The 24,155-nt window shown below is 41.4% G+C and overlaps 1 protein-coding gene across 7 annotated transcripts in view; it reads right to left on the reverse strand.

The window, feature by feature from the left end:
* Positions 1 to 24,155, reverse strand: part of HMGCLL1 (3-hydroxymethyl-3-methylglutaryl-CoA lyase like 1) — a 107,807-nt gene that overhangs the window by 34,862 nt on the left and 48,790 nt on the right. For all 7 annotated transcript variants that reach the window (XM_037894223.2, XM_043542383.1, XM_043542384.1 and 4 more), the window contains 2 exons: positions 11,437 to 11,500; positions 5,490 to 5,678 (listed from right to left, as the gene is read on the reverse strand). In XM_037894223.2, the coding sequence (XP_037750151.1) occupies positions 5,490 to 5,678; positions 11,437 to 11,500 (253 nt within the window). The remainder of the gene's footprint in view (positions 1 to 5,489; positions 5,679 to 11,436; positions 11,501 to 24,155) is intronic.

Below are 24,155 nucleotides of genomic sequence, written 5' to 3' on the forward strand. Positions count from 1 at the left end.
CCACTAACTGTAATCATGCATTCAGATCTACTAGCATGGCTCATGCAGCTTTTTACACAACTACATGCAGGGATCCAAGCCTGCAGATTCCAGTGCAGAATACCAGCCTTGCATAAGTGGATTTTCTAGTCTATTTTTCATTGTAAAAAATTATCTTCCCTTTCTTCCACATTCCATCAAAATTCAAGGGTTTTAGGTCTACCTCTTTTTTGTTGTTTTGGCTGCTTCTTTCACTCATCTTCAGCAGAGGAACACATTTATCAATGTTAGTTATTTGAAAATGAGTGACTACAGTTTTATTTTTAAACATACTCAAAATGGTGTCAAAAAGATTAACTCATGCAGCCATTCATTATTCACCCAAGTGTGAATTTACAGGATCAAATCCCTAATTAGTTCAAATTATTAATGCATAAATCTAGCATTTAGCATTTCCCCATACCCAATATATTCATTTCCAATATGTTGAAAAGTGTTTACTTATTTACCCTTAAGTTTATTTAAGTGGGTTTACAGTACTGTGCTATGTGTATAAAAACACACTCCCTGTCTTAGTCTTCTTCAAATCCTATGCAAGTCAATTTCAAGGTAACTAAAATCACCAGCAATCAGTGTTCTAACTTTATTGGACCTCTCCTACACAGAAATTTCCTGATCTTTTTATTCTCCCTTAGAGGTTGATAATAGTTTCCTATAAATATGTTTCACTGTTTCTTTCAGCTAAATTTTCTCTTTATCACATTATCCAGCCTACATACATAATTTTACTCAAAAATATTGTATTTGCCTAACAAAGTAGCCACACCCCATACAGCCTTGCTGAGTTTGTCACTTCTATACATTCTATATTCTGATATTTTAATTTCCTCCTTCAGCCAAGTTTCAGCTAGTCAGTCAACAGTCTATTTAAAATCTTTTATTAATTCTTTTGACATATTGCTTCATATGTTCTTTACATTTGTACAGAAAAATCTTTTAAAAAAGAAATATCTTTCTAGTCAATGCTTTTCATCTTTATTATTCCCCTCAACAACTTAAAAAAATACTTACCTTTTAAAGATTGCCTAATTTCTGTCATCTATCACTACCTACTCTTTTGTTAAAATAACACACATAAAACCCCACTACTTAAATGGTAAGGCTACTTCCCCGCTAATTTCTTATGCACATTCATCCTGTCAGTCCTATAGTATTTTGGTTCAACCCCATCCAAAAGATGATGTCCTGGAATTGTATAAACTTGCATGACACAATGAGATTGGTACAAAAAATTACTTCTGAAATCACCAACACCTCTTCCTGCTCCACGTATGAGTTACAAGAGAGCTCACATCCAAGCACTGACTAAATTAGTGTAGAATGATCTGTGGCTTCCCTGCTGTCATTTATTGGTTTTTAGGAAATACAATAGTTCTTAGTCAGGGGTTTTAGTATGCAGTGACTCAGAAGGAGTGGAATTTGCTGCTCAACAAGTTTTTTTTTCCCTAATTAATTTCATTGCATAATACTACACCCACACTGTACTTCACAGAGAGGCCAATATGTCACACAGGCCCAGATCCTGGTCTCTACTCCCCTGAAAGGCTGCAGAACTGATGCAAGTGAAGAGAGAAGGCAAAGGAAATCACAATCCATGGAGAACCTGGACAGTGGGCCACATCACAGAGCTGAGCTACCATGGTGTACATGCAAATTAGCATGGAAGGAGCATTTGTGATGGGGGATTTATGGGATGACGGGGACGAAGGAGCCACTAGCCAGTGCACACCATTCTTCCATGTAAATAGTGCTACAGCCAGTGGTGAGCTGGAGCCGGTTTGCGCGAACCGGTTGTTAAATTTTGAAGCTAGTTTAGAACCAGTCGTTAAAGAATACAAGGAACCAGACAGTGTGCTGTGAGACAGCTAGAAAGCTTTTGAATGCTGTAACAAGAAAACACTTAAGCACATGGTTAACTTCAGGCAATTTTTACTCACCCGGCGGCGCTCCGGGTCTTCGGCGGCACTTCGGTGGCAGGTCCTTCACTAGCTCTTCAGCGGCACTTTGGCGGCAGGTCCATCAGTGCTGCTGAAGACCCGGAACGAGTGAAGGAACCAGTTCTTCACCTTTTGGCAGCTCATCACTGGCTACAGCAGACGCCACACACCTTATCTCCTAGCACTGTAAGACCTGTCTCTACCCTGGCATCTGCAGTGAACTTCTGCAGAGGGGATGAGTGTACAAAATTTGGTCTTTAACGCTGTCTTTCCAAATTAGAACTCACCTAAAAAATGCCTCAACAATTCACTTGTCTGAAAGACAAATGTTTTATCTGACCTGCTTCCCACAAGCAAAAACTCTTCCAAATAGGAATATGAAAAATAAATAAATATATCTGGAAGAAAACTGTACTCAAAACTACAGAATTAGGTTCTATTACAAAGAGCAACTGCAATCTGGTATATACAAAATAATGTGTCAATATCCGTACAGCTGCAAGGTAGTGACTGAATTTATTTTATTCAATGACAAGAGCAAGAATTAAACTGCAGCCACCCATATAATATCCCAGAGCACTATCCTTTGTCCACCAGGAAAAAAATATGTACCATATAGTGTGTTTCAAAATGAAATTATATGTGTTTTTAATCACTAAAGTTACTCAACTACAAATTAGGTACAAACTTATTTAGTACTGAAGATCAGACAAACTCAGGTTGATTCAAGATCAGTGAGATAATCTGTTTTCACTTTTCCTTTTTTTTTTTTTTTTACTATTTGTATCATGGTAGAACCTAGAAACCCCACTCAGGGATTAGGACCTGTGGAGCTGGGCACACTACGCACATCATAAAAAGGCAATCCCTACTGCAAAGAAATTACTATCTTAGCGTATGACAAAAGACAACCAAAAGAGAAAACAAACAAAGGTGGGTAGGGAGGACCAGGTAACAGCAAAACAAATTTGGTCATTAAGTAGCAGTCTTAATACATCAGCTGCCTAGTCATTGTTCAGTGTTTTGTAGGCATCATAAGACCAATGAATTTTAAGGAGAGATTTGAAAGACGATGCTCTGTGAATTTTTATGGAGAACTCCCATGCTCAAGGGTTTTACAGTTTTCTGTGAAATTATCCATTGTGACAAAGTTCCTCCTCTACCTTGGTGGGTCCTGCACTTATTGGCAGATTTTGCTCACCTCAGAGATTCACAGTAGCCCTCAGTTTGGCCACTTTCGTGGCTCAAATCTGCCATTCACTCAGATAACCTCATCCCTGGCCAGCATGGGGAAAAAAGAGTAAGAACAATTCCCGCAGTTTCTGCTGATCCACCATGTGGGTCGGGGACCAGCTCAGAGACCTTCCTCTCTGGTGGAAGCTCCTGTGTTGGGTGAGGAGTTGGGAGGTTTGGGGGAACCTAGGCCCACCCTCTACCCCGGGTTCCAGCCCAGAACTGCAGCTGTCTAGAGTGCCTTCTGGAACAGCTACACGACAGCTACAATTCCTTGGGCTACTTCCCCTTGGTCTCCTCCCAACACCTTCTTTGTCCTCACCACAGGACCTTCCTCCTGATGTCTGTTAACACTTATACTCCTCAGTCCTCCAGCAGCATGTCCTCTCACTCCCAGATCCTTACCCGCACACCTCACCAACTGGAGTGACAGCCTTTTTAAACCAGGTGTCCTGATTAGCCTTAATTAATTCTAGCAGCTTCCCAATTGGCTACAGGTGTCCTAATTAGCCTGCCTGCCTTAATTAGTTCTAGAAAGTTCCTGAGTGTTCTGGATAGACCCTGTTATCTTACCCAGGGAAAAAGGGACCTGCTTAACCTAGAACTAATGTATCTACCTTCGACCACTCTCTTGTAGCCATCTGGCCTGACCCTGTCATACCATTTATTTCTACCAGGAGACATAGCTATGTTTGCAACAGCAAAAGTGGGTGTTGATGAGCTTTGGATACCATAAGCAAAAGTTTAAACCTCCTTAACTTGGATGCATAACCTTACTGTGCAATGTGCTACTCCAAGGCCTGAAGATGGGAAAGATGCCCCTATTGAAACATTTCCCTGCTACTCTTTTTGAACTTTTAAAAACAACCATGTTTCAATTATAAGAGCAGAAATAAAAGACAAACTCAACAAAAAATGATAATTTTTCACAAGCCCATATTACATAAACAAGTTGTATTTCTTCAAGCTTTAAAAAAAATTCTCCTTTAGAATGAGTCTAAATATGAAAATGTTTTGCCCCCAAAAATATTTTACAAAATTACAGTGGAATGAAAACAAGTGATTAGTACAGAAGGTTTCTTGAAGAAGTCAATATATCTATTATCCAAAATTATTAGTATAGAAGGGGAACAATTTTTTAAAAACACAAGTCTTTTTGCCAACTAAAATCACATTTGAAAGGGAACTAAACATGTTAGAAAGGTGTTTGATTTAACTTGTTTTACTATCTCCATGTACATAAATAGGTAATAGAAAGAGAACACCAAAGCCAAGTTAACAGTGGAAGAATAATCCAAAATATTTACTACCTGTGTGGAATAGATAACCAAGAAGCCTTAAGTTAATGCCATCTGAGCAGTTCAAAATAAGTTGTTATGGCTGGTATGAAAACTCAAAATCCATTCACCGAAGGAGTAATCATACATCATTCTATTTGATATTTAGGCACTTTCTAAATTAGATGGTGCTAGACAGTCAGTCACTTTGGTAACCTGTGGACAGACAACATGCTTCCAACAAAGTGGTACCTGAGGGCTAATTAATATTTAATTTATATTCTTGTTTTCCACTAAAACCAAAGCCACATAGTATCACCAAAACTGTGTCTTGGTGTGTTTATTTTGTGTGGCATTGAAGACATTACGTGAATAAGGATATATAACTGATAATGGCTTATGAAATATGCAGCGTAGTTGTAGCCGTGTCTAACTAATGACTAACAAATTTATTTGGGCATAAGCTTTCATGGGATAAAACCCACTTCATCAGATGCATGGAGTGGAAAATACAGTAGGTAGACACACACACACACACACCATGAAAAGATGGGGGTTGCCTTACCAACTCTTACAAGACAAATCAATTAAAGTGGGCTATTACTGGGAGGCTGTTCCAGACACTGGATTTATAGTTTATTACAACAATGATCCCTTAGAATATGTGCTAACTACTTACATTAAACAATCCGTTCCACCTTGCATTTAGCTGTGATGCTCGAATGACCCTTCCCAGACCTGAAGAAGAGCTCTCTGTGGCTCAAAAGCTTGTCTCTCTCACCGACAGAAGTCGGTCCAACAAAAGATATTACCTCACCCACCTTCTGTCTCTACTGGTTTATGAAATGACACAATCAGGGTTCTGAGGTACCCTTAGCATGTGCAAAAATAGTAATAACTATAGAAAATGCAGAAAGTAACTGGCACTTACTTCATAGAAGTTTAGCAAATGAATTAAAGTGCAAACATTACTTACAATATCTGTAAAGAGAGTCTGAATTACCTGTATGGCTGTGAGGATATTGGCTAAAGCCTGGCCATACGTGTCATGGCAGTGAACAGCAAGAGCACTCACTGGGATTTCCTTCATAACAGCTTCCAACATTCTCTTCATGCTGCCTGGGGTCCCCACACCAATTGTGTCCCCCAGAGAGATCTCATAGCAGCCCAGGCTATACAGCTGTTTTGACACCTAATTAGAAAACAGAAAAGCATTCTAAAATGATGAGATGTAACCAGAGCAAAAAATAATACTTAGAATATACGGTAAAAAATGATTGCCATCTAAGTAAAACACACTGTTCCTCTCCTCTTCATAGGCAGTGCCCATGCATGGAATAATCTCCAAGCCAAATTCATCAAGTCACAACACTCTCCCTCATTCTCCCATTATACCCAAAAGAATCAAGATTTTTTTATGTTTATGGATTAACCCCCCAAACCCTTCCCCAAAGTTACCCACTTCCCTGGGGATAGAGCTGCCCCTAGGCAAATTGGGGCGACCACTCTGGGCCCTGCACTTTGGGGGCCCCCGTACTTTGTGAGGAGACGAGTGGGGAGCTGAGGCGAGGGGCGGGCAGGGAAGAGGATGAGCCCCCCTACCAGCCTTCCCCTCCCCGCAGTGCCTCCTGCCTGCTGGCGGGACCCGCCAATCAGCGCTTCCCCCTCCCTCCCAGCGCTTACTACTGATCAGCTGTTTTGCCGCATCTGGAGGCGCTGAGGGGGAGGGGAGAGGAGCAAGGGCATAGCACGCTCAGGGAAGGGGGTGGAACTGGGCTGAGAAGGGGCGGGAAAAGGTGGGGCGGGGGCAGGGCAGGGATGTGAAGAGGCAGGGTAGGGGTGGCGTTTTGGGGGAAGAGGTGGAGTCGGGGCAGGGCTTGGGCGGAGCCAGGGGGAGCACCACCCCGCAGGTAGAAACTTGATGCCTATGTCCCGGGCCCCGCACGCCCCTAGCCATACCTGGGAATTCCCCAGCTGATCTGTCTTCCCTGTGTATCTTTTTAGTAAAGACTTGCCTTTAGGTTTGCACATTTCACAGGAACAAGCAGACTGAGTGTGCTAACTAGAGGCCTGATTTTTCTTTCCTTGGAAATCAAAGGTCTAATGAAAACCAAAGGAATTTTAGTCCCTAGATTGCTTGATTTTTAGAAAACTGGACACTAATAAAAAAATTGTAGTGAAAAAAAATTCAAAAATTTAACACAATTAAAAGTCTACAAGGTTCCTTTACTCCTAACATACAGCCCAATTTTATAAACCCTTACTCTCATGAATAGTTCTTATTCATGAGAGCAGTACCGTAAACTTCACTAGAACTACTCATATGAGTAATTTAGTGCAAATAAGGAATTGCAGGATTGAGCCCATACTTTTTATTAGGAGGCATTTCCAACTACCATCACAGTCTCTTTGAATTTGTTGGGAAATGGTCTAAAAACTTATTTTCAGTTGCTGAACAGGTTTATTTCTTGCAGCATTCCCACCTGTGCTTCAAACATACTGAAAAGGACACCCTGCAGCAACAGAATCCCGGTCCGCAAATCTACTATTACAGAAATAAAAATACACTGCTTTGTAAGGTAGTTTCATTTGTATTGCATGGTACTGTTAAAGCAATTCCAGGACATCGTCAGCCAGATTGCTATATATACGTTGAAGGAGGTTGACAAAATGCTTTGCCACCAGTCCCGGAAGTACTGGTGCAATGCTGTTATTTGCTCAATTCAAAGAACAGATGAAAAAGGACTCAAGTGGATTGAATTGTTCTGTTCAAAGCTTGTAAGGAGGATATGAGTGCTATGACTATGGCAAATGTAGTAAAACCATTCCTGCTTTCAGATCCAAGATCCAGGTTCAAATCAAAATACATTTCTCACGCACTTAATATAAAATAAAATAAAATAAAATAAAATAAAAGGACATTCATTACATTGTAAGCACCTTGGTGTAAGGAAGGCCCATGTCTTGCTGCAAGTCAAACACACTGCAGGTGCCTGAATAGACCATAGCTTCAAGAATGGTACTGTTACTCTGTGAGGACTTCTGCTCATAAACCTCAATCTGTTTTTGTTTTTGTTTTTTTTTTATTTCAACATGAGTTTAAAATATTAGATTGCATCTTTTTTTTCTGGACCGTCTTTTTAATTATCTGCTGAAGATATTGTCTGGAGGTGCACTTTCAGGATGACAAGAAGAGCAGAGGCATCTCTATCCCTTGCTTCCCCTATAAGCTGCTGGAAACCACCTTCCTTCCATCAACTGCTGGGTCTTTGAGTCCCCCTTTCTTCCAAAGAGAGAGCCCAAAAGGGTCAGGTAGAAGAGGAAAAAATTCTGCTCTGCTCCTGTTCCTCTCCTCAACAACTGAGTGCCCTCGAACACCTTTCTAATTATCAAAGAGGTGAGGTTCTGGAACAGCCTCCCAATAGGAGTTGTGGGGGTAAACAACTTAATTAGTTTTAAGAAAGCTGGGCACATTTCGGAGTGGGATTATATGAGGGGGTTGCTTGTGATGATGAGGGCGGGACAGGGGTCGGCAGCCCTGGCAGTCCCTTCTGGTTTATGTCTGATATTCCCAAAGCTCATTCTTCAGGGCTTCAGGTGGTCCCCTGGAGGAATCAGGAAGGGATTTTTCTACAAACTGTATTCTAGTTTTTATTTATTTGGGTCTCCTTTCTTTGAAGCATCAAAGATGGACACAGCTGGAGATGGGACACTGGATGGGGCAGACCAGTGCTCTGAGGTGACACCCAGCATTCGCTCTCTCTCACATACTCAGCTGTTTGGTTCTTGCTCAAGGTCTAACTGTATGTAGAGCTGGGAAGGAATTTTTCCCTAGGTCAGATTGGCAGTGACTGGATGTTTTTCACCTTCCTCTACAGTGTGTGGTGCATGTCACTTGCTGGGTTAATTGGGTAATCTCACTTAATTCTCTGCCATGCAGGGATCTCAGGCACTGGTGCACTTCAGTCCCTCCTATTTTCTGCCTTTGGCACATGGAAGGTTAGGCTCCTTTGGCCTGTAATATTTTGGTCTAATTTTGGTTGTTGAGTGTAGTGTGTGGGTGCTAGATGGTGTTGGTGGCCCGTGACATACAGGAGGTAAGACTGGTTGATATGGTGGTCCCTTCTGGACTTTAACTTTATTACCTTGCTATGACCAAAAGTTAAATTCTTAAATTGAATTTTGAAAAAACAACAATTTTTTTTCTTTTAACTATAGATAAACCTCATGGATTGGAAAGATGAGTAGGTGACTACTTTCACACTGTCATACAACTATTTGCATCCTAATATTCTGGGACAAAGCTGATGAATTACATTCTTCAAAATTCCAGGAATTCGGGAATTACCAAACCAGTATGTTAGCCATGTGGGGGGTTTTATATTCAAGAGGAGCAACTTTATTAACATTATCAAAGTAAAACCTTTTTCTATGCTACCCAGACTATTTTACTAGGTTATTCCAGTCCAAATAGTGACTTGGTGCTAAAGGTGGACTGAAACAGGAATCGATGGCCCAATCCTGCAAACACTTACTCACATGAGTAGCCCTTACCAAGAGGGAGAGAGAAATGGCTTGTGAGTTAAGGAAACAGACTATGACTAGAAGATGGTTAGAAATCTGGTAAGCTAGACATGCATTTTGCCTGTTTTATTATTTTAAGATCTGATGTTCTCTGAAATGTTTTTGTTCTGATCAATAATACTTTGCTTTAAAAGGGCTTGGTACCACTGTTATTGCTCCTAGAGGGAACAGAATTGCAGGGTCAGAACATAAAGTCAGATCCGCTGAGGTAAATCATGTTGAGACACAAAAGACTAATCCAGGGTCCGTTCTGAGAATGGGAGAATAACGGGACTCCATCCTGAGAAACTGAGGCCTGAGAGGGGGTGTGCTCAAAGAGATCAGGAGGTATAAGATGAGCATTTAGCCCCGTAACTGTGACAGCTCTGACCCAGCAAATTACATAAACAGATGTGCCTGTGTGCCACCCACCCAGGCTGCTCATGTGCTTCTAGTGACATATGTGCTGGATCAGAGCCTAAATTAGTTACTTTAAGACGCTACTTTATTTTGATCACTCACAATGTGCTCATTGGTGTATGGCTATTGAAGAAGACATTGAACGGGATTTGGGGGGAGGGATAGCTCAGTGGTTTGAGCACTGGCCTGCTAAACCCAAGATTGTGAGTTCAATCCCTGAGGGGGCCATTTAGGGATCTGGGGCAAAAATTGGGGATTGGGCCTGCTTTGAGCAGGGGGTTGGACTAGTTGACCTCCTGAGGCCCCTTCCAACCCTGATATTCTATGATTCTAAGGTACAATATGGAATACTTATATGAGTACAGGTTTACGGGATTGGGCCATTAAAGAGCACTCCTACTGTAACACTGTAAGGGACTAGTTTTGTGCAAGGAAGGTAAGTAGTCCTTAAAATAAGCAACACACTGAAAGAAGCCTGTTGGGGAAACGTCTGCAACAAGCAATTCATTACAGCACAGCCGACTCTGTCATCATCACTATATCTAAAGCTGTGCCACTTAGTTTTCACTTCATGTTAAAACCAGTTAATTCAGAAATACTGAATACCTTCCAATATAGCAAATTTTCCAGAGAGCATGTGTGTGTGGCTGCTGTGGGAGCATTATCACAAGCTCCAACGGTCACCAATACTCAGAGAAGATGTGAAGATAGAGGACATGCCTTGCAAGCTCCCCACGCTGAATATAAATGTTGACTGGCTGCAAAAGCAATAGGGCAAAAAAAAGGGAATATTGCCAAAAGCCAAGAGTGTGATGTGTCTTTCCCCACAATGACAATCTTTATAGCTGTTACCCGCTGTTTTATTGTGCCTCTTGATTTCTCTTTCCCCTCTTATCTCCACAGTTCTCCCTCTCTCTCTCTGACTCCCAGGAGGCCTATCCAGCTGTTTCTTAGGCCATGTCTACATGACAAAATTGCATCAACCTAACTTATGTCAGGATACAGCCACCAGAGTTATTAAATCGCTTGTGTGTGTCTGTAAACTTGGCTCCTGTCAGCAGTGCATGTCCTCACCAGGAGCACCTTTATCAATTGTATTGTCAGTGTTGGGCATTGTGGGATGGCTCCTGGCAGCCAGCAAGTCAACGTAAGCAACGCAGTGTCCACACTGCCACTGTGTTGACCTAATTACATCGACTATGACTCTACACTGCTAGGGGAGGTGGTGTTACTAAATCGGCATAGAGAGGTACTTAGTCAGCTGGAGACAAATTTCAGTGAAGACACTTCCACAGCTAAGTCAACGCAAGGCAGCTTATGTCGACCTAACTGTGTACTATAGACCAGGCCTTACTTTCCTGTTGGCTTTGCCCCTTGTATCTTTCCCTACTGGGCAAGGCAGCCTCTTTTAACCATGTTCAGCAGTTTCCCCTTCCTTATTCACTTATGCCCAACAGCTTTGTAGTAAGAAAGTATTTTGTGAGTGGGTCCTTGGTCCATTCTCTCAACTAGTGGAGCTGCTGCAGATGCCCGCACTTGGGTGCTGTATGCCAAGAGGACCACGATTCAATGGCAAGTTTGACTGTAGTGGAGCAGCAAACTGGTGTCGGCACAGAGTGAATTTAACAGCAGCTGCTGCTTACAGGGGATCATGCCAGAAATAATCTCATGCAATAGGTCTATTCTCCTGTGCATTTGAGTCTATTTTCTAAAGTATTTCCTTGCCCTTCTGTTTGAAGGAAATAACTCCTCATTTGTTGCTTTGTGACGGATTATCACCAAAGCACATTATTTTCTTTACATCTAAGTGGATAGTGCTGATCAAAATTATTCACCAAAGTCTAGAGTTTGTTTGGTTTTTGTGTTCCTTTTACATGGATTTTGATTCATTATTGACCCTTCTAGGATTAAACAGAGAAAATAATTTGAGCATGGTTAAAACATATGAAAGACAGATGGATTCTTACTTCTGCCACTTTAGCTGGTATGATGTTTCCTTCATACGGGCATCCCAATGCACAGGATACATACCTACATTCAAAAGGACAGACATAGGTAAGTGTACACTTTGTACACATATATATTATACACATCTACTTATTAAATGCAACAAAATGTTAATGAAAGCATAGGGTTGCACAATTAGGTCAGGACATGCAAAATAAAGGTTGCAAATAGAGAGCTACTATTTTTCTTTTAACTCTAAGCATGTAGCTTGATATACTTCTCTTCATGCTCAATGCATATCATCAAATATAAAAACCAGGAAACATGGCCAAGATAATGCTGTTGCTGGAAACTTAACTTTTAAGTTTCCAAAATCAGACTTTTTTGTTTTATACTTACCTGTATGTAAAAAATGTAGCCATTTTTTTAAACAGTGAGAAAATGTCTTTTTTTTTTTTTTTGGTCAGTCACAAAACTCAAAAACAGCTGAACAGAACTTTCTTAAAGTTTACACACCCACTCACCCCCCCCCCCACACAGAGTCTTTCAGCTGCACCAAGCATGGAAAATTTCAAAAACCCAAAGGATTTTTTTCTCCATAAGATTATGAAGTTGTAAATTAGTGAAAATAGGGGTTTGGAACAAACTGTTTTCTGACCTCTACCGTAGAATTTGTTACCAAGTGAACAGAACATCAGTAGGCAAGCAATATCATCCAATAGGATTATAATCTATAACCAATATAAGAGTGGTAATTTTTACATAATATACAGGATATATTTACACACATAATGAAACATATTTTACATATGCATGTACATAACAGTACATCAGAGCAAGAAGAACCGCATCTGATTGGGATGTGATATGAACGACCCCTGAAGCAGAGTGGGGAAAACAAAAGTGAAAGTGGGCAAAAATGTGTTTAAAGGGCAATGACGTACTCCTGCCCCTTCACACAAGCTAGCAGAAGCGCTGCCCTGCTAGGCTTACATAATGCAGATGGGCATGGGGGTATGGGAGGGCATGGCAAGGTAGAAGGTGAAAAGTAAACCTAGGCAGCACTTTCTCTACTCAGACATTCCCCTCAAATGCCAATGGACTTCCAAGCAGAAATCCACCCGGTAAGTAGTGTAATAAAAGTGTGATTTCTGTAAGTTCAACAGAGTCTGTTCCACATGGATGATGTTGTCAAAGGAGTATCTACAGCATAGAACTGGGGGAAAATGGAAATCTGCAGGGTTCTTACTGGCATTAATATTCTTTTGAGGATCTTCCCCTCACCTCAGGGAAAGGCCTGATCCAAAGCCCGCTGAAGTCAATGGGAGCCGTTTTGATCACAGCCCTAGGACTTAATCCTGCAGGGTACTCAGCACTCTGGCCATGATCCACTGGAGCACACAGCTATCTTTAAGCATGTGCTTACGATCTTCATTGAATCAGGGCCAGAGTGCCAGCAGTTTGCAAGGCAGAGTCCTTGGTGTATAATCAAAGAAACAGCAGAACATACCCAAAGTCATGCAGCCAGAGGTGAGGAGAAGGGCAGGCAGAAATGTAAGGGGATCCATATGCTTCAGGAATCATGCAGCTGTAACTTTATTTCCCCTTAGAATCCCAGGTTCTGCAGGATTAGGGGGATCTCCCGTGAGACTAGAACCCCTCTCAGTCTTCAGTACAAGAACGAAAAAGAGAAACTCTGCAAGGTTCACCTTTTTGAGTTTCCCCAAGCCCTTTTCTCCTGCTCAGAGTTTCACTGCAGGTGGGTATCTTTTGGCCCTATCATAGTTATATTCAACCCTTCCCTCTCCCACAAATTTCTTGTATAATATTTTGGAGGGAAATGTTGAATTGTCATAACGGGTCAGCAGGGGGAAGGAAGATTGTTCAGCTTTCCCCAACAACCAAAACCAAATGGCAAATAATCCACAAATGGTGTGCACACTATGTGGACCCTGCAACCAAAGCACACTGGGAACAGGAGCTGAGTTCTATCACTACACAGGCCTTGCAAAAGACTTTCATGTTCCGGACATTAGCTACACACAGAATAACTGAGCAAATTTATCACAACCAAAGTGCATTAAAAGCAAAATAAATCCAAGAAGAAACTAAACTCTACAATGCTATCAGCTCTTTGTCAGCTTGTTTCAGAGAGAGCTCCAGAGCCAGATCCACACCTGCTATCACTTGTGGAAGTGTGCAGCCTGTTGAGAAGCCAGTTGCAGATTCATTTGCTGCTGTTTCCTGTTTTGTATTATAGTGCAAAGCTGCATATAGTATACCATGTTCGCTGCAGATGTATTTATTTTTATTGCATAATCATGCTAAAATGTATATGCCGATCAGTAGGTGAATTCATAGTAAGTGGATATATTAGGTCCTCTTGGAGGAAGCCATTTGTCAGAAACAGCCAGTCTTTACTTCAAGAAGGGATGTGCGGGAGGGTGTGACAGTAGATTCCCCCAGAAAGGATTCTCCACGCCAAGACCAAAATGTATCAATCAGAACAAGATTGTTATAGCCACATTTTAGTTTTCCTTATTAAAAAAGTAACAAAATTACATTTATATAGTGCTAATTTACAAATGGCATTAAATAGACTATTCAAAACTACTATTATTATATTGCAGTAGCACCTAAGAGCTGTCATGCACCAGGACCCCATTGTGCTAGGTGCTGTACAAGACAGAATAAATATCTCCTTTAAAAACAACTCTTTTAAAGATATGAAAAAATATATAAAGCATATAATACTGAAACATAGGTTAGTTAGTTTACGCTCAATCTCTGTATCTGATTACCATAAAGAAACAAATTATAAGTAGACACATGCTGTGAAAAGTGTAACTTGGTACGAACACACAGTCATCATGAAAAGAACAGGAATAACTTTAACTTGCATCAGGGATACCTCTTATTCAAAAGATGGCCTAGATCAGGGGTGGGCAAACTACAGCCCTCAGGCCGGATCCAGTCTCCGAGCCGTTTGAAGCTGGCCCCCGCTCTGGCGCACCACACAGCTTGGCCCTGCTCCAGTGCTCCAGCCGGGGCGGGGCCGCACCACACAGCTTAGCACTGGTTCTGCCAGGGCAGTGGGTCAGGGCCGCACCACGCAGCTCCTGGCAGCCGCAGCATGGCCCTGCTCCAGCTCCTATGCGCTCCAACGGGAGCTGCAGGAGCAGTGCCTGCAGATGGGGCTGCTTGCAGAGCCTCCTGGCCGCGTAGGAACTGGAGAATTATAGAATATTAGGGTTGGAAGGGACCTCAGGAGATCATCTACTCCAACCCCCTGCTCAAAGCAGGACCAATCCCCAGTTTTCTCCCCAGATCCCTAAATGGCCCCCTCAAGGATTGAACTCACAACCCTGGGTTTGGCAGGCCAATGCTCAAATCACTGAGGTATCCCACCTCCCTGAAGGGACATGCCACTGCTTCCGGGAACCGCTTGAAGTAAGTGCTGCTCGCAGCCTGCACACCGTGAGCCTCTCCCCATGCCCCAACCCCCTGCCCCAGCCCTGATCCCCCTCCCGCTCTCCAAACCCCTCAATCCCAGCCTAGAGCACCCTCCTGCATCCCAAACCTCTATCCCCAGCCCCACCCCAGAGCCCACACCCCACCCCGCACCCAGGCCCCAATTCTGTGACCCTTCATGGCCCGCCATACAATTTCTATTCCCCGATGTGGCCCTTGGACCAAAAAGTTTGCCCACTCCTGGGCCAGAGTCTCTGTCCCATTAAGGCTATTTTTTTACCTTTCTGGTGGCATAAAGCATCCTGAATTTCACAGAGTTCAAAGGGCTCCATGTGGATTCATTTGGTTTGATATATGCCACCATCATGGCTGAGTCCTCTTCTTAACCCTCCCTAGTGCTGGCATTTGGTCATGGCAAAGGGGACAGGCTTGGGGTACCCCCATTTCCCACTGATCCATGGCTGCCAAAACTTTTCCTTGGGACTGTGGGTAGCTAACGTAATATAGAGCAAGAATACAGATCAATTTACCACTCAAGTGCTAAAATGTGTTCTTCCAATTACTATTAAGGGCTTGTCCATTTTGGTGCAATTTCAAGTGTGGATACAGTTATACCAATATAGAGTGTTTATATCAGTACAGCTGATTTTGTTAAATTTACTTAATATAAATATGTTACAGTAAATATATAACTGCATCCACAGTAAGGGGTTACACAAAGCATTACAAAATGTTGTGTAGACCAGCCCTCAGGGATCTTAACATGCAAGAAAAATAATCACGAGACCAAAGTTTCTAGCTGTATTAATAAAAAAAAAATACTGCTTTGAAAAGTACTGATTTTCACCGGGTTAGGTTGTTGGTGTTTAGTTCATAGTATAATAAACACTTTTATATGTGAAGAAAATGCAGCACTTTAAAGCCAGATTTGGCTTAAACAAAATTGCTGAAATCAGAGAAGCTGAGTTGAACAATAATTGAAGGGAAAGAGACATTACTGAGGTGAAAAGAAAGGGAGTACTTGTGGCACCTTAGAGACTAACAAATTTATTAGAGCATAAGCTTTCGTGAGCTAGAGCTCACTTCATCGGCTTTGCTCTAATAAATTTGTTAGTCTCTAAGGTGCCACAAGTACTCCTTTTCTTTTTGCGGATACAGAGTAACACGGTTGCTACTCTGAAACCTGTCATTACTGAGGTGGATTAACAAGAAAATTGTGCTTGAAACAGAGAAAGGTTTAGTGTGATGTTGTTGTATCAATACAGATTAGAGTATCTTGGTAATTGCAACTTTTCAAATTTTTTTTAAATGAATAGCTGTCTATTAATTTCTAACACTCCTTATTGTGAAAATGTTTACTGAAGTGAAAAAAAAAACCTCCTGCTATAAATAACTAAATATTGTGGAGATAATAAGCAAGTTTTCCAAATATTTTATTTCAAATAAGTTCAATCACCACAACAACCTATAACAGAATCAGAACACCTAAAATAAATAGTGATTCTGCAATCCCCCCTCCATCCCCATTATTTTGCATCCTATTGTGTGTGTTATCATGGAAGGAAAAACAATACCTTTTTTTCCCTCATATTTAACAGTGGAAAGTTCTTTTTAGTACACTGGAACTTTTTCTTTAACATAAATGGGAAAATAGCCTTACTCGGAGTAGTTACACGTACTAAACGATGATTGACAAAAGGCTTATTGTCATAGCACACATATACCATGGCATAAAATAAGTAACAAAATAAACAAAGAATATACTGTATTTATATATCTCAAACTTTGAATAAGTCAACTGGTGGCCAAATTATGCTCAAACCTAGAGGTAAACTAAATCATGTCAGACATTCCAATGTTCTTTTGTGCTACTGAGAAATCCATAATACTGGTCATATTTAAAATTTCAGGATTCAAAAAGAAAATATTTTTGAAGGAATAATATATAATAATTTAGAACTGCATGCTTTAATTTAAAGAATGGAAGCTTTTACAAGGAACTATTTTAGAATTAGAGCAGTTTTTTATTACGGTGAGTATTTCTTTGTATTTTCCAGTTCTATGGCCCTGATACTGGAGACACTTGCACAAATGAGTAACTTTACACATATGGTTCTCCACAATGCCCTCAGAGAGACTACTCACATGCAGAAGCATTTTCAGGATGGGGGCATACATTTATAATATGGCTGTCCAATGGTGCTGGTTGTTGTTGTTGTTGTTGTTGTTTAAGTTAGAGTAGAAATGCTACTTCTCTCATTTTTACTGTTATATTTGCTCCATATCAACCTCTGACCCAGAGAGACAGTCCTAAAGAACTTACACATGCATTTGAGCATTTACAACTTATGTGTCTCTTTTGAAGTTTTGGAATATATTAATGTGAAAGGAATCTAGCCTAACCAGAATTTACTTAACATTTTCTTCTTATGCTACATTTAGATTTACTAATAAAACACAAGTGAATACTTGCAATTATGTGCCATGGTTTTCCATTAACCCCATCTGTTTTGTTTCATTTTAATCACTGGGAAAATATAGTGAGATTTTCAATGTTACCTGAATTACACATTAAAGAGTGAAATTGTAAAGGCAGAAGTTTTAGTGCCATTTCACATGCAAAATATGCACAGGAGTCATTAACTGACCACAGATTTGGCACAGTGTCCTCACAGAATGTGTCCCAGATGTTATTGTAAAGTTTTGTGCACATACAAAAAAAAAAACCTTTATGACACCAATAAATGGCATAACTTTTTAGACCATATGCAAGCTTTCTATTTTTCATAAACATTTGAACCATTTCAGTAAACATTAGAAGACTGTATACTGCGTTACCAACTTTCAGTGTGACAGCTGACAGCATAAATTTTCTGGATGATGATCGAGTAAATGTTGGTGCAGCTGCAGCAACAGTAAGACATGCTGAAGCTTAAACTGTTCGAATACATTTTTCATCAGATTCACAAATTGCCAATGATTTACACTCACGACGTAAATTCTAGATGGCCAGTAAAAATAGAAAATAAAATTTGAACCCTTTAAAATTATTTTTGGAAGTATTTTTCATCTGCACAAATAAGAAATTAGGGCAAGGTATCAAATTATCCATTTCCTGCAAATAAATAACACATTAAACAACAATAGTGCTTTAGAAGAGAAAATCTCTGTATTGAAAAAATATATAAATACAATTTAAGCACATTAATACACAAATCTGTTTTTACTACCTAGGTAATTCAAGTAAAATATGTAGCCTGCAAAATTAGAGGCTAAATCCTGTGGACTCTTAGGAGTTTGTGAAGTAAAGGCTGCAGGGTTTGGCCTGAGTTCAGGATGTTGATTTTCAGTGTACTGAGGTCACAAAAACAAAATCATTTCAGCACAATCTTTATTCTGATTTATCTGTCTTAACAGGCCTATCCACAAAAGCTATTTCATTGAATTCTATTTATTGCAATATATAATAAATTACAAAGTACTTATCCCTCATTATTATATTAATCATTAAAATTGCAAGTCAAAACAAAACTGAACCAGCACTACTGCTTGCCAGATAAAGATAAATCAGCCAAACAACAGATACCAATTGAAAATACCTCAAGTATTTGCTATTCTCTCAGTTACAAACACTCAAATTTCCCTCCACATGCATAGCCCACAAAAACTTTGGGGAAAAGGATGGGCTTTGTAATGTGCCCAGAATGTCAATAGATCTGTACTGTTTTGGACCAAAGGGGAAGTGCATTCAAACTGTAAATAGCCCTCCTTCTGCCTATGAAATACTGAGTTCCAGGGATATGAAATACTGAGTTCCAGGGATTTCTATAAGTTTCCAAATTGCCAGTTAACTGCTCCTACTTCTGTGGCTTCTTAACTCGACATGCAACTCCTGCACTAGGGCTCTGTGGAAGCAATGGCATGAAGAAGAACGATTTGTCACCAGGCCCTGCCCAAAGAGTACTGAATTTAGACCATAAATGATATCTGAAGCTCTCAGCCTCTCTCTCTGTCATCGATCAAAGTACCTATGTCTGCTCTCTCAGAACACCAAATCCCAACTGAAAATTATAAAGTCTTTAGCCATCCCACCATCATGTAATTCTTTACTGATTTTCCACAGGTCAGAGACTTTGTCTCTGCTTGGGATCTTAGCTCAGTGCTGATAAAGTTAACGGATGCACATGCTGACATGTTGGGAAAGTGCACTTTATTTCACCTGCCACTAAAGAGAGCTTTTTTTAAAAAAAAAATCACAATTACATATGTGAACACACTGAGTGAGAGTTTGATGACTGATCCTTCTTTCACTGTATTCCACAGGGACAAAGTGTCTTTGTGTTTGCACAGAATTTTTTTTGACAAAATAGTGCCTGAGTTTCACTTAAATCAGAGCATTCATCTCCTGGCTATCCTTCCCAAACCTCATTTTCACCTGAGAAAAACTAGTCTTCATATACGTGATGTTAAGGGGACGTTACATTCTATTTTAATGGGACAACATGATTTAGGAAGCCTCCTAATATAAACTTTTTGTAACACTGGGAACCAGCATAAGGGAAATGCCATTTCCACTCTAAGCCTGTTGAAATGTATTAGATTAGGCATTTAGATGGGTCATGCTTCAACTAGGGTGATATTATGAGATGGTCTTACATCTCACTCTGCTATGGATAGCCTGCTTCCATAGTGTGTCCATTACAAATATATGCAGCGATTCTACTTGGAGTTTTGCACACACATTTACCAAGACTGTGTCTATTCATCTGGCATCTAGATCTGATGGTCTACACTGGGAGGAAATTCTTTAATCCTTGTGTAGTTAGAAATATTCAGCCCACCTTTTTGAAGTTTTTACAGATAGCTAGACTCCCATAATTGATAACCCAAAGAAGCTTCCAGTAATTGTGGTGGTTCTCGAGTTTTGCCTTTGTGTGCTGATGCTACTCACTCACACATTCTCATATTCCCCAGAGCTCCAATCTCTCACAGGATTCTGGAATTTAGCAGAGGGAACTGAAGTGGGGGACTGAAAAGCCCTTTCTAACCTCATTTATCGATATTGAGTGCTAGGACTGCGCTCATACAGTCCCAATGATCCGCAGAAGGTTCCTAAAATTGTGCAGCACCAGGGAAATTGTGCCGCACGCGCTGCTTACAAACAGGGAAGAACTGGTCAGGGAAGTGGAAATGGATGGCAACCTGGGCAGCAGTGACCATGAGATGGTCGAGTCCAGGATCCTCACAAAAGGAAGAAAGGAGAATAGCAAACTACGGACCCTGGACCTCAGAAAAGCAGACTTTGACGCCATTATGAAACTGATGGGCAGAATCCCCTGGAGGCTAATATGAGGGGGAAAGGAATCCAAGAAACCTGGCTGTATTTTAAAGAAGCCTTATTAAGGGCGCAGGAACAAACCATCCCAATGTGCAGAAAGAATAGCAAATATGGCAGGTGACCAGCTTGGCTTAACAGTGAAATCTTCAGTGAGCTTAAACACAAAAAGGAAGCTTACAAGAAGTGGAAACTTGGTCAGATGACTAGGGGTGAGTATAAAAATGTTGCTCAAGCATGCAGGGGTATAATCAGGAAGGCCAAAACACAACTAGAGTTGCAGCTAGCAAGGGATGTGAAGGGTAACAAGAAGGGCTTCTACAGGTATGTTAGCAACAAGAAAAAGGTCAGGGAAAGTGTGTGACCCTTAATGAATGGGGGAGGCAACCTAGTGACAGATGATGTGGAAAAAGCTGAAGTACTCAATGCTTGTTTTGCCTCTGTCTTCACAGACAAGGTCAGCTCCCACACTGCTGCACTGGTCATCACATTATGGGGAGGAGGTGAGCAGCCCTCCGTGGCAAAAGAACAGGTTAAGGACTATTTAGAAAAGCTGGCCAAGCACAAGTCCATGGGTCCAGATCAAATGCATCCAAAGGTGCTGAGAGAATTGGCTGATGTGATTGCGGAGCTATTGGCCATTACCTTTAAAAACTTGTGGTGATCGGGGGAGGTCCCAGATGACTGGAAAAAGGCAAATATAATGCCCATCTTTTAAAAAGGGAAGAAGGAGAACCCGGGAAACTACAGACCAGTCAGCCTCACCTCAGTCCCTGGAAAAATCATGGAGCAGGTCCTCAAGTAAACCATTTTGAAGCACTTGGAGGAGAGGAAGGTGATCAGGAACAGTCAACATGGATTCACCAAGGGCAAGTCATGCTGACCAACCTGATTGCTTTCTATGATGAGATAACTGGGTCTGTGGTATGGGGAAAGCAGTGGACATGATATATCTTGACTTTAGCAAAGCTTTTGATACAGTCTCCCACAGTATTCTTGCCCGCAAGTTAAAAAAGTATGGATTGGATGAATGGACTATACGGTGGATAGAAAGCTGGCTAGATTGTCAGGCTCAACAGGTAGTGATCAATGGCTTGATGTTTAGTTGGCAGCTTGTATCAAGCAGAGTGCCCCAGGGGTCAGTCTTGGGGCCAGTTTTGTACAACATCTGTATTAATGATCTGGATGATGGGATAAATTGCACCCTTAGCAAGTTCGCAGATGACACTAAGCTGGGGGGAGATGAAGATACGCTGGAGGGTAGGGATAGGGTCCAGAGCGACCTAGACAAATTGGAGGATTGGACTAAAAAAAATCTGATGAGGTTCAACAGAGTCCTGCACTTAGGATGGAAGAATCCCATGCACCGCTACAGACTGGGGACCGACTGACAGTTCTGCAGAAAAGGACCCGGGGATTACAGTGGATGAGAAGCTGGATATGAGTCAGCAGTGTGCCCCCGTTGCTGTTAGGGGGCTTATTCCTTCACCCACTTACTTCCCGGGTCCTTCTCACATGAACAGAGAGCAACAATACCTGAAGTCCAAAAGTGCAAACAATTTGATGTTTATTGGGGTGCACTTCCAGCAAGCATGGTTCCAGTTTCCTTCCTTAGTGTCCCCCTTCCCAGCTCTGACACCACAGAGCCTTACCTGTGTCCCTGTTCCCATTCTCCCCCCTTAGCAAAACATGATTCCAATTGCCCCCCCACTCCCCCTCACACACTTCCTGATTGACTGCAGACTATATAGTAAAACTTGAGTTCTGCTTAGCTATACCTTAACCAATCATTTTACTGAAATTTAACTAACCAATCCTAACATATTGTAACATGATTATTTAACCAATTATATTCCACCACCTTAATTAGTTTACACCCAACAAAATTAATTATATAGCAGACAGAAACAATCACAGAACCAGACAGCGATTATATAGACAAACAATAGGGAAATGGGGAGTACAGTGATAGAACAACCAAGAAATGAGGATTTCACATCCCAGCTATTGATAAGGGAGTTCTTGCCAAACAGGATTCTATCAAACTAAGTTTCCTTTTACATCTTCTAGACACTTCCCTTTCTCTGGAGGCGATAGGCATTATCAGGACAGGAGTGTATTCCTAACAGCCCAATAGCACCTTATTTCAATGTGACTAGTTTGGAATGTGAGGATCTGTCCGTTCACTTCCCAGCTTATGGCTGCCTCTGCGGCTTAGCCAAAGGCCTTAGCCTAAGAACAGGGCGTCAGACTTTCACAGTAAGAGAAGGCCCTTACACCGGCAGACAGTGATTTTGATTCTTTTTTTTATACCTCTATAACTAGCTAAGTGATAAGAATACACCTAAATTCTTAGAGTATAGGCCTTTACAGACAGGCCTGAATATCTATATCGTAACAGATTTCAGAGTAACAGCCGTATTAGTCTGTATTCGCAAAAAGAAAAGGAGTACTTGTGGCACCTTAGAGACTAATCCGATGAAGTGAGCTGTAGCTCACGAAAGCTTATGCTCAAATAAATTGGTTAGTCTCTAAGGTGCCACAAGTACTCCTTTTCTTTATATCCTAACAGTTGCCAAGAAGGCTAACAGCATATTGGGCTGCATTAGTAGGAGCATTGCCAGCAGATTGACGGAAGTGATTAGTCCCCTCTATTCGGCACTGGTGAGGCCACATCTGGAGTATTACGTCCAGTTTTGGGCCCCCCGCTACTGAAAGGATGTGGACAAACTAGAGAGAGTCCAGTGGAGGGAAACAAAAATGATCAGGGGGCTGGGGCACATGACTTACGAGGAGCAGCTGCGGGAACTGGGTTTGTTTAGTCCACAGAAGAGAAGAGTGAGGGGGGATTTGATGGCAGCCATCAACTACCTGAAGGGGGGTTCCAAAGAGGATGGAGCATGGCTGTTCTCAGTGGTGGCAGATGACAGAACAAGGAGCAATGGTCTCAAGTTGCGGGGGGGGGGAAGTCTAGGTTGGATATTAGGAAACACGATTTCACTAGGAGCGTGGTGAAGCACTGGAATGAGTTACCTAGGGAGGTGGTGGAATCTCTATCCTTAGAGGTTTTAAGGCTCAGTTTGACAAAGCCCTGGCTGGGATGGTTTAGTTGGTGGTGGTCCTGCTTTGAGCAGGGGGTTGGACTAGATGACTTTCTGAGGTCTCTTCCAGCCCTAATCTTCTATGATTCTATGAAATACATCTCACAATCGTCAATATGCAGAAACACAAAAAACCCACAGTACCTCATAAATTACCTTCTTTGATTCTACTTGTGGTGTTTAGATGTTGCTAGTAATTATTAGAATTGGGAGCACTGGCTGTTGGGAGTCTGAAAGGACAGGAAACAGGAAGGAGGGGGAAGGAGTTGAGAGGCTGGGAGAAAGCTACAGAGGGTGCAGCAGCAGCTTGGTAAAGAGGTTTCCACTTTGAAAATAAAGTCCTGTTGAAGCTTGTTAGTACCTTGCCTGGCTAATACAACAACATTTTGGCGACGAGGATGGATCTTCTCCCTCTGAACCCACCTGCACTCTTTCTGCAAAGCCCAGGTGAGCCTCCAATTGCTTTTACTGCCTGGAGCCATATGTTTGAGACTTATCTGCTTGCAATCAGTGCTACAGAGATTTCTGAAGTAAGAAAGTGTGCTCTGCTAATCCACTGCTTTGGAGAAGAAGGGCAGCGTATATTTTACACTTTTCCCCTTGCAGATGATAAATATGAGACTGCACTCACTGCATTAAAAAAATTTTGTTGTGCCAAAAGTGAATGTAGCAGCTAATCGCTACAGATTTCGCCAGCATGAGCAGAAACCAGGGGAAACTATAATGCAGTATATTGCTTCCCTGAGGAATCTGGTTGTAATTTGTGACTTTGGGAATATGGCAGATGAGATGATTAGAGATCAGCTCATTGAGAAAACAACCATGCTTCATG

The sequence above is a fragment of the Chelonia mydas genome, chromosome 3 (genome assembly GCF_015237465.2).
Source record: "Chelonia mydas isolate rCheMyd1 chromosome 3, rCheMyd1.pri.v2, whole genome shotgun sequence".
Lineage (NCBI taxonomy): Eukaryota > Metazoa > Chordata > Testudines > Cheloniidae > Chelonia > Chelonia mydas.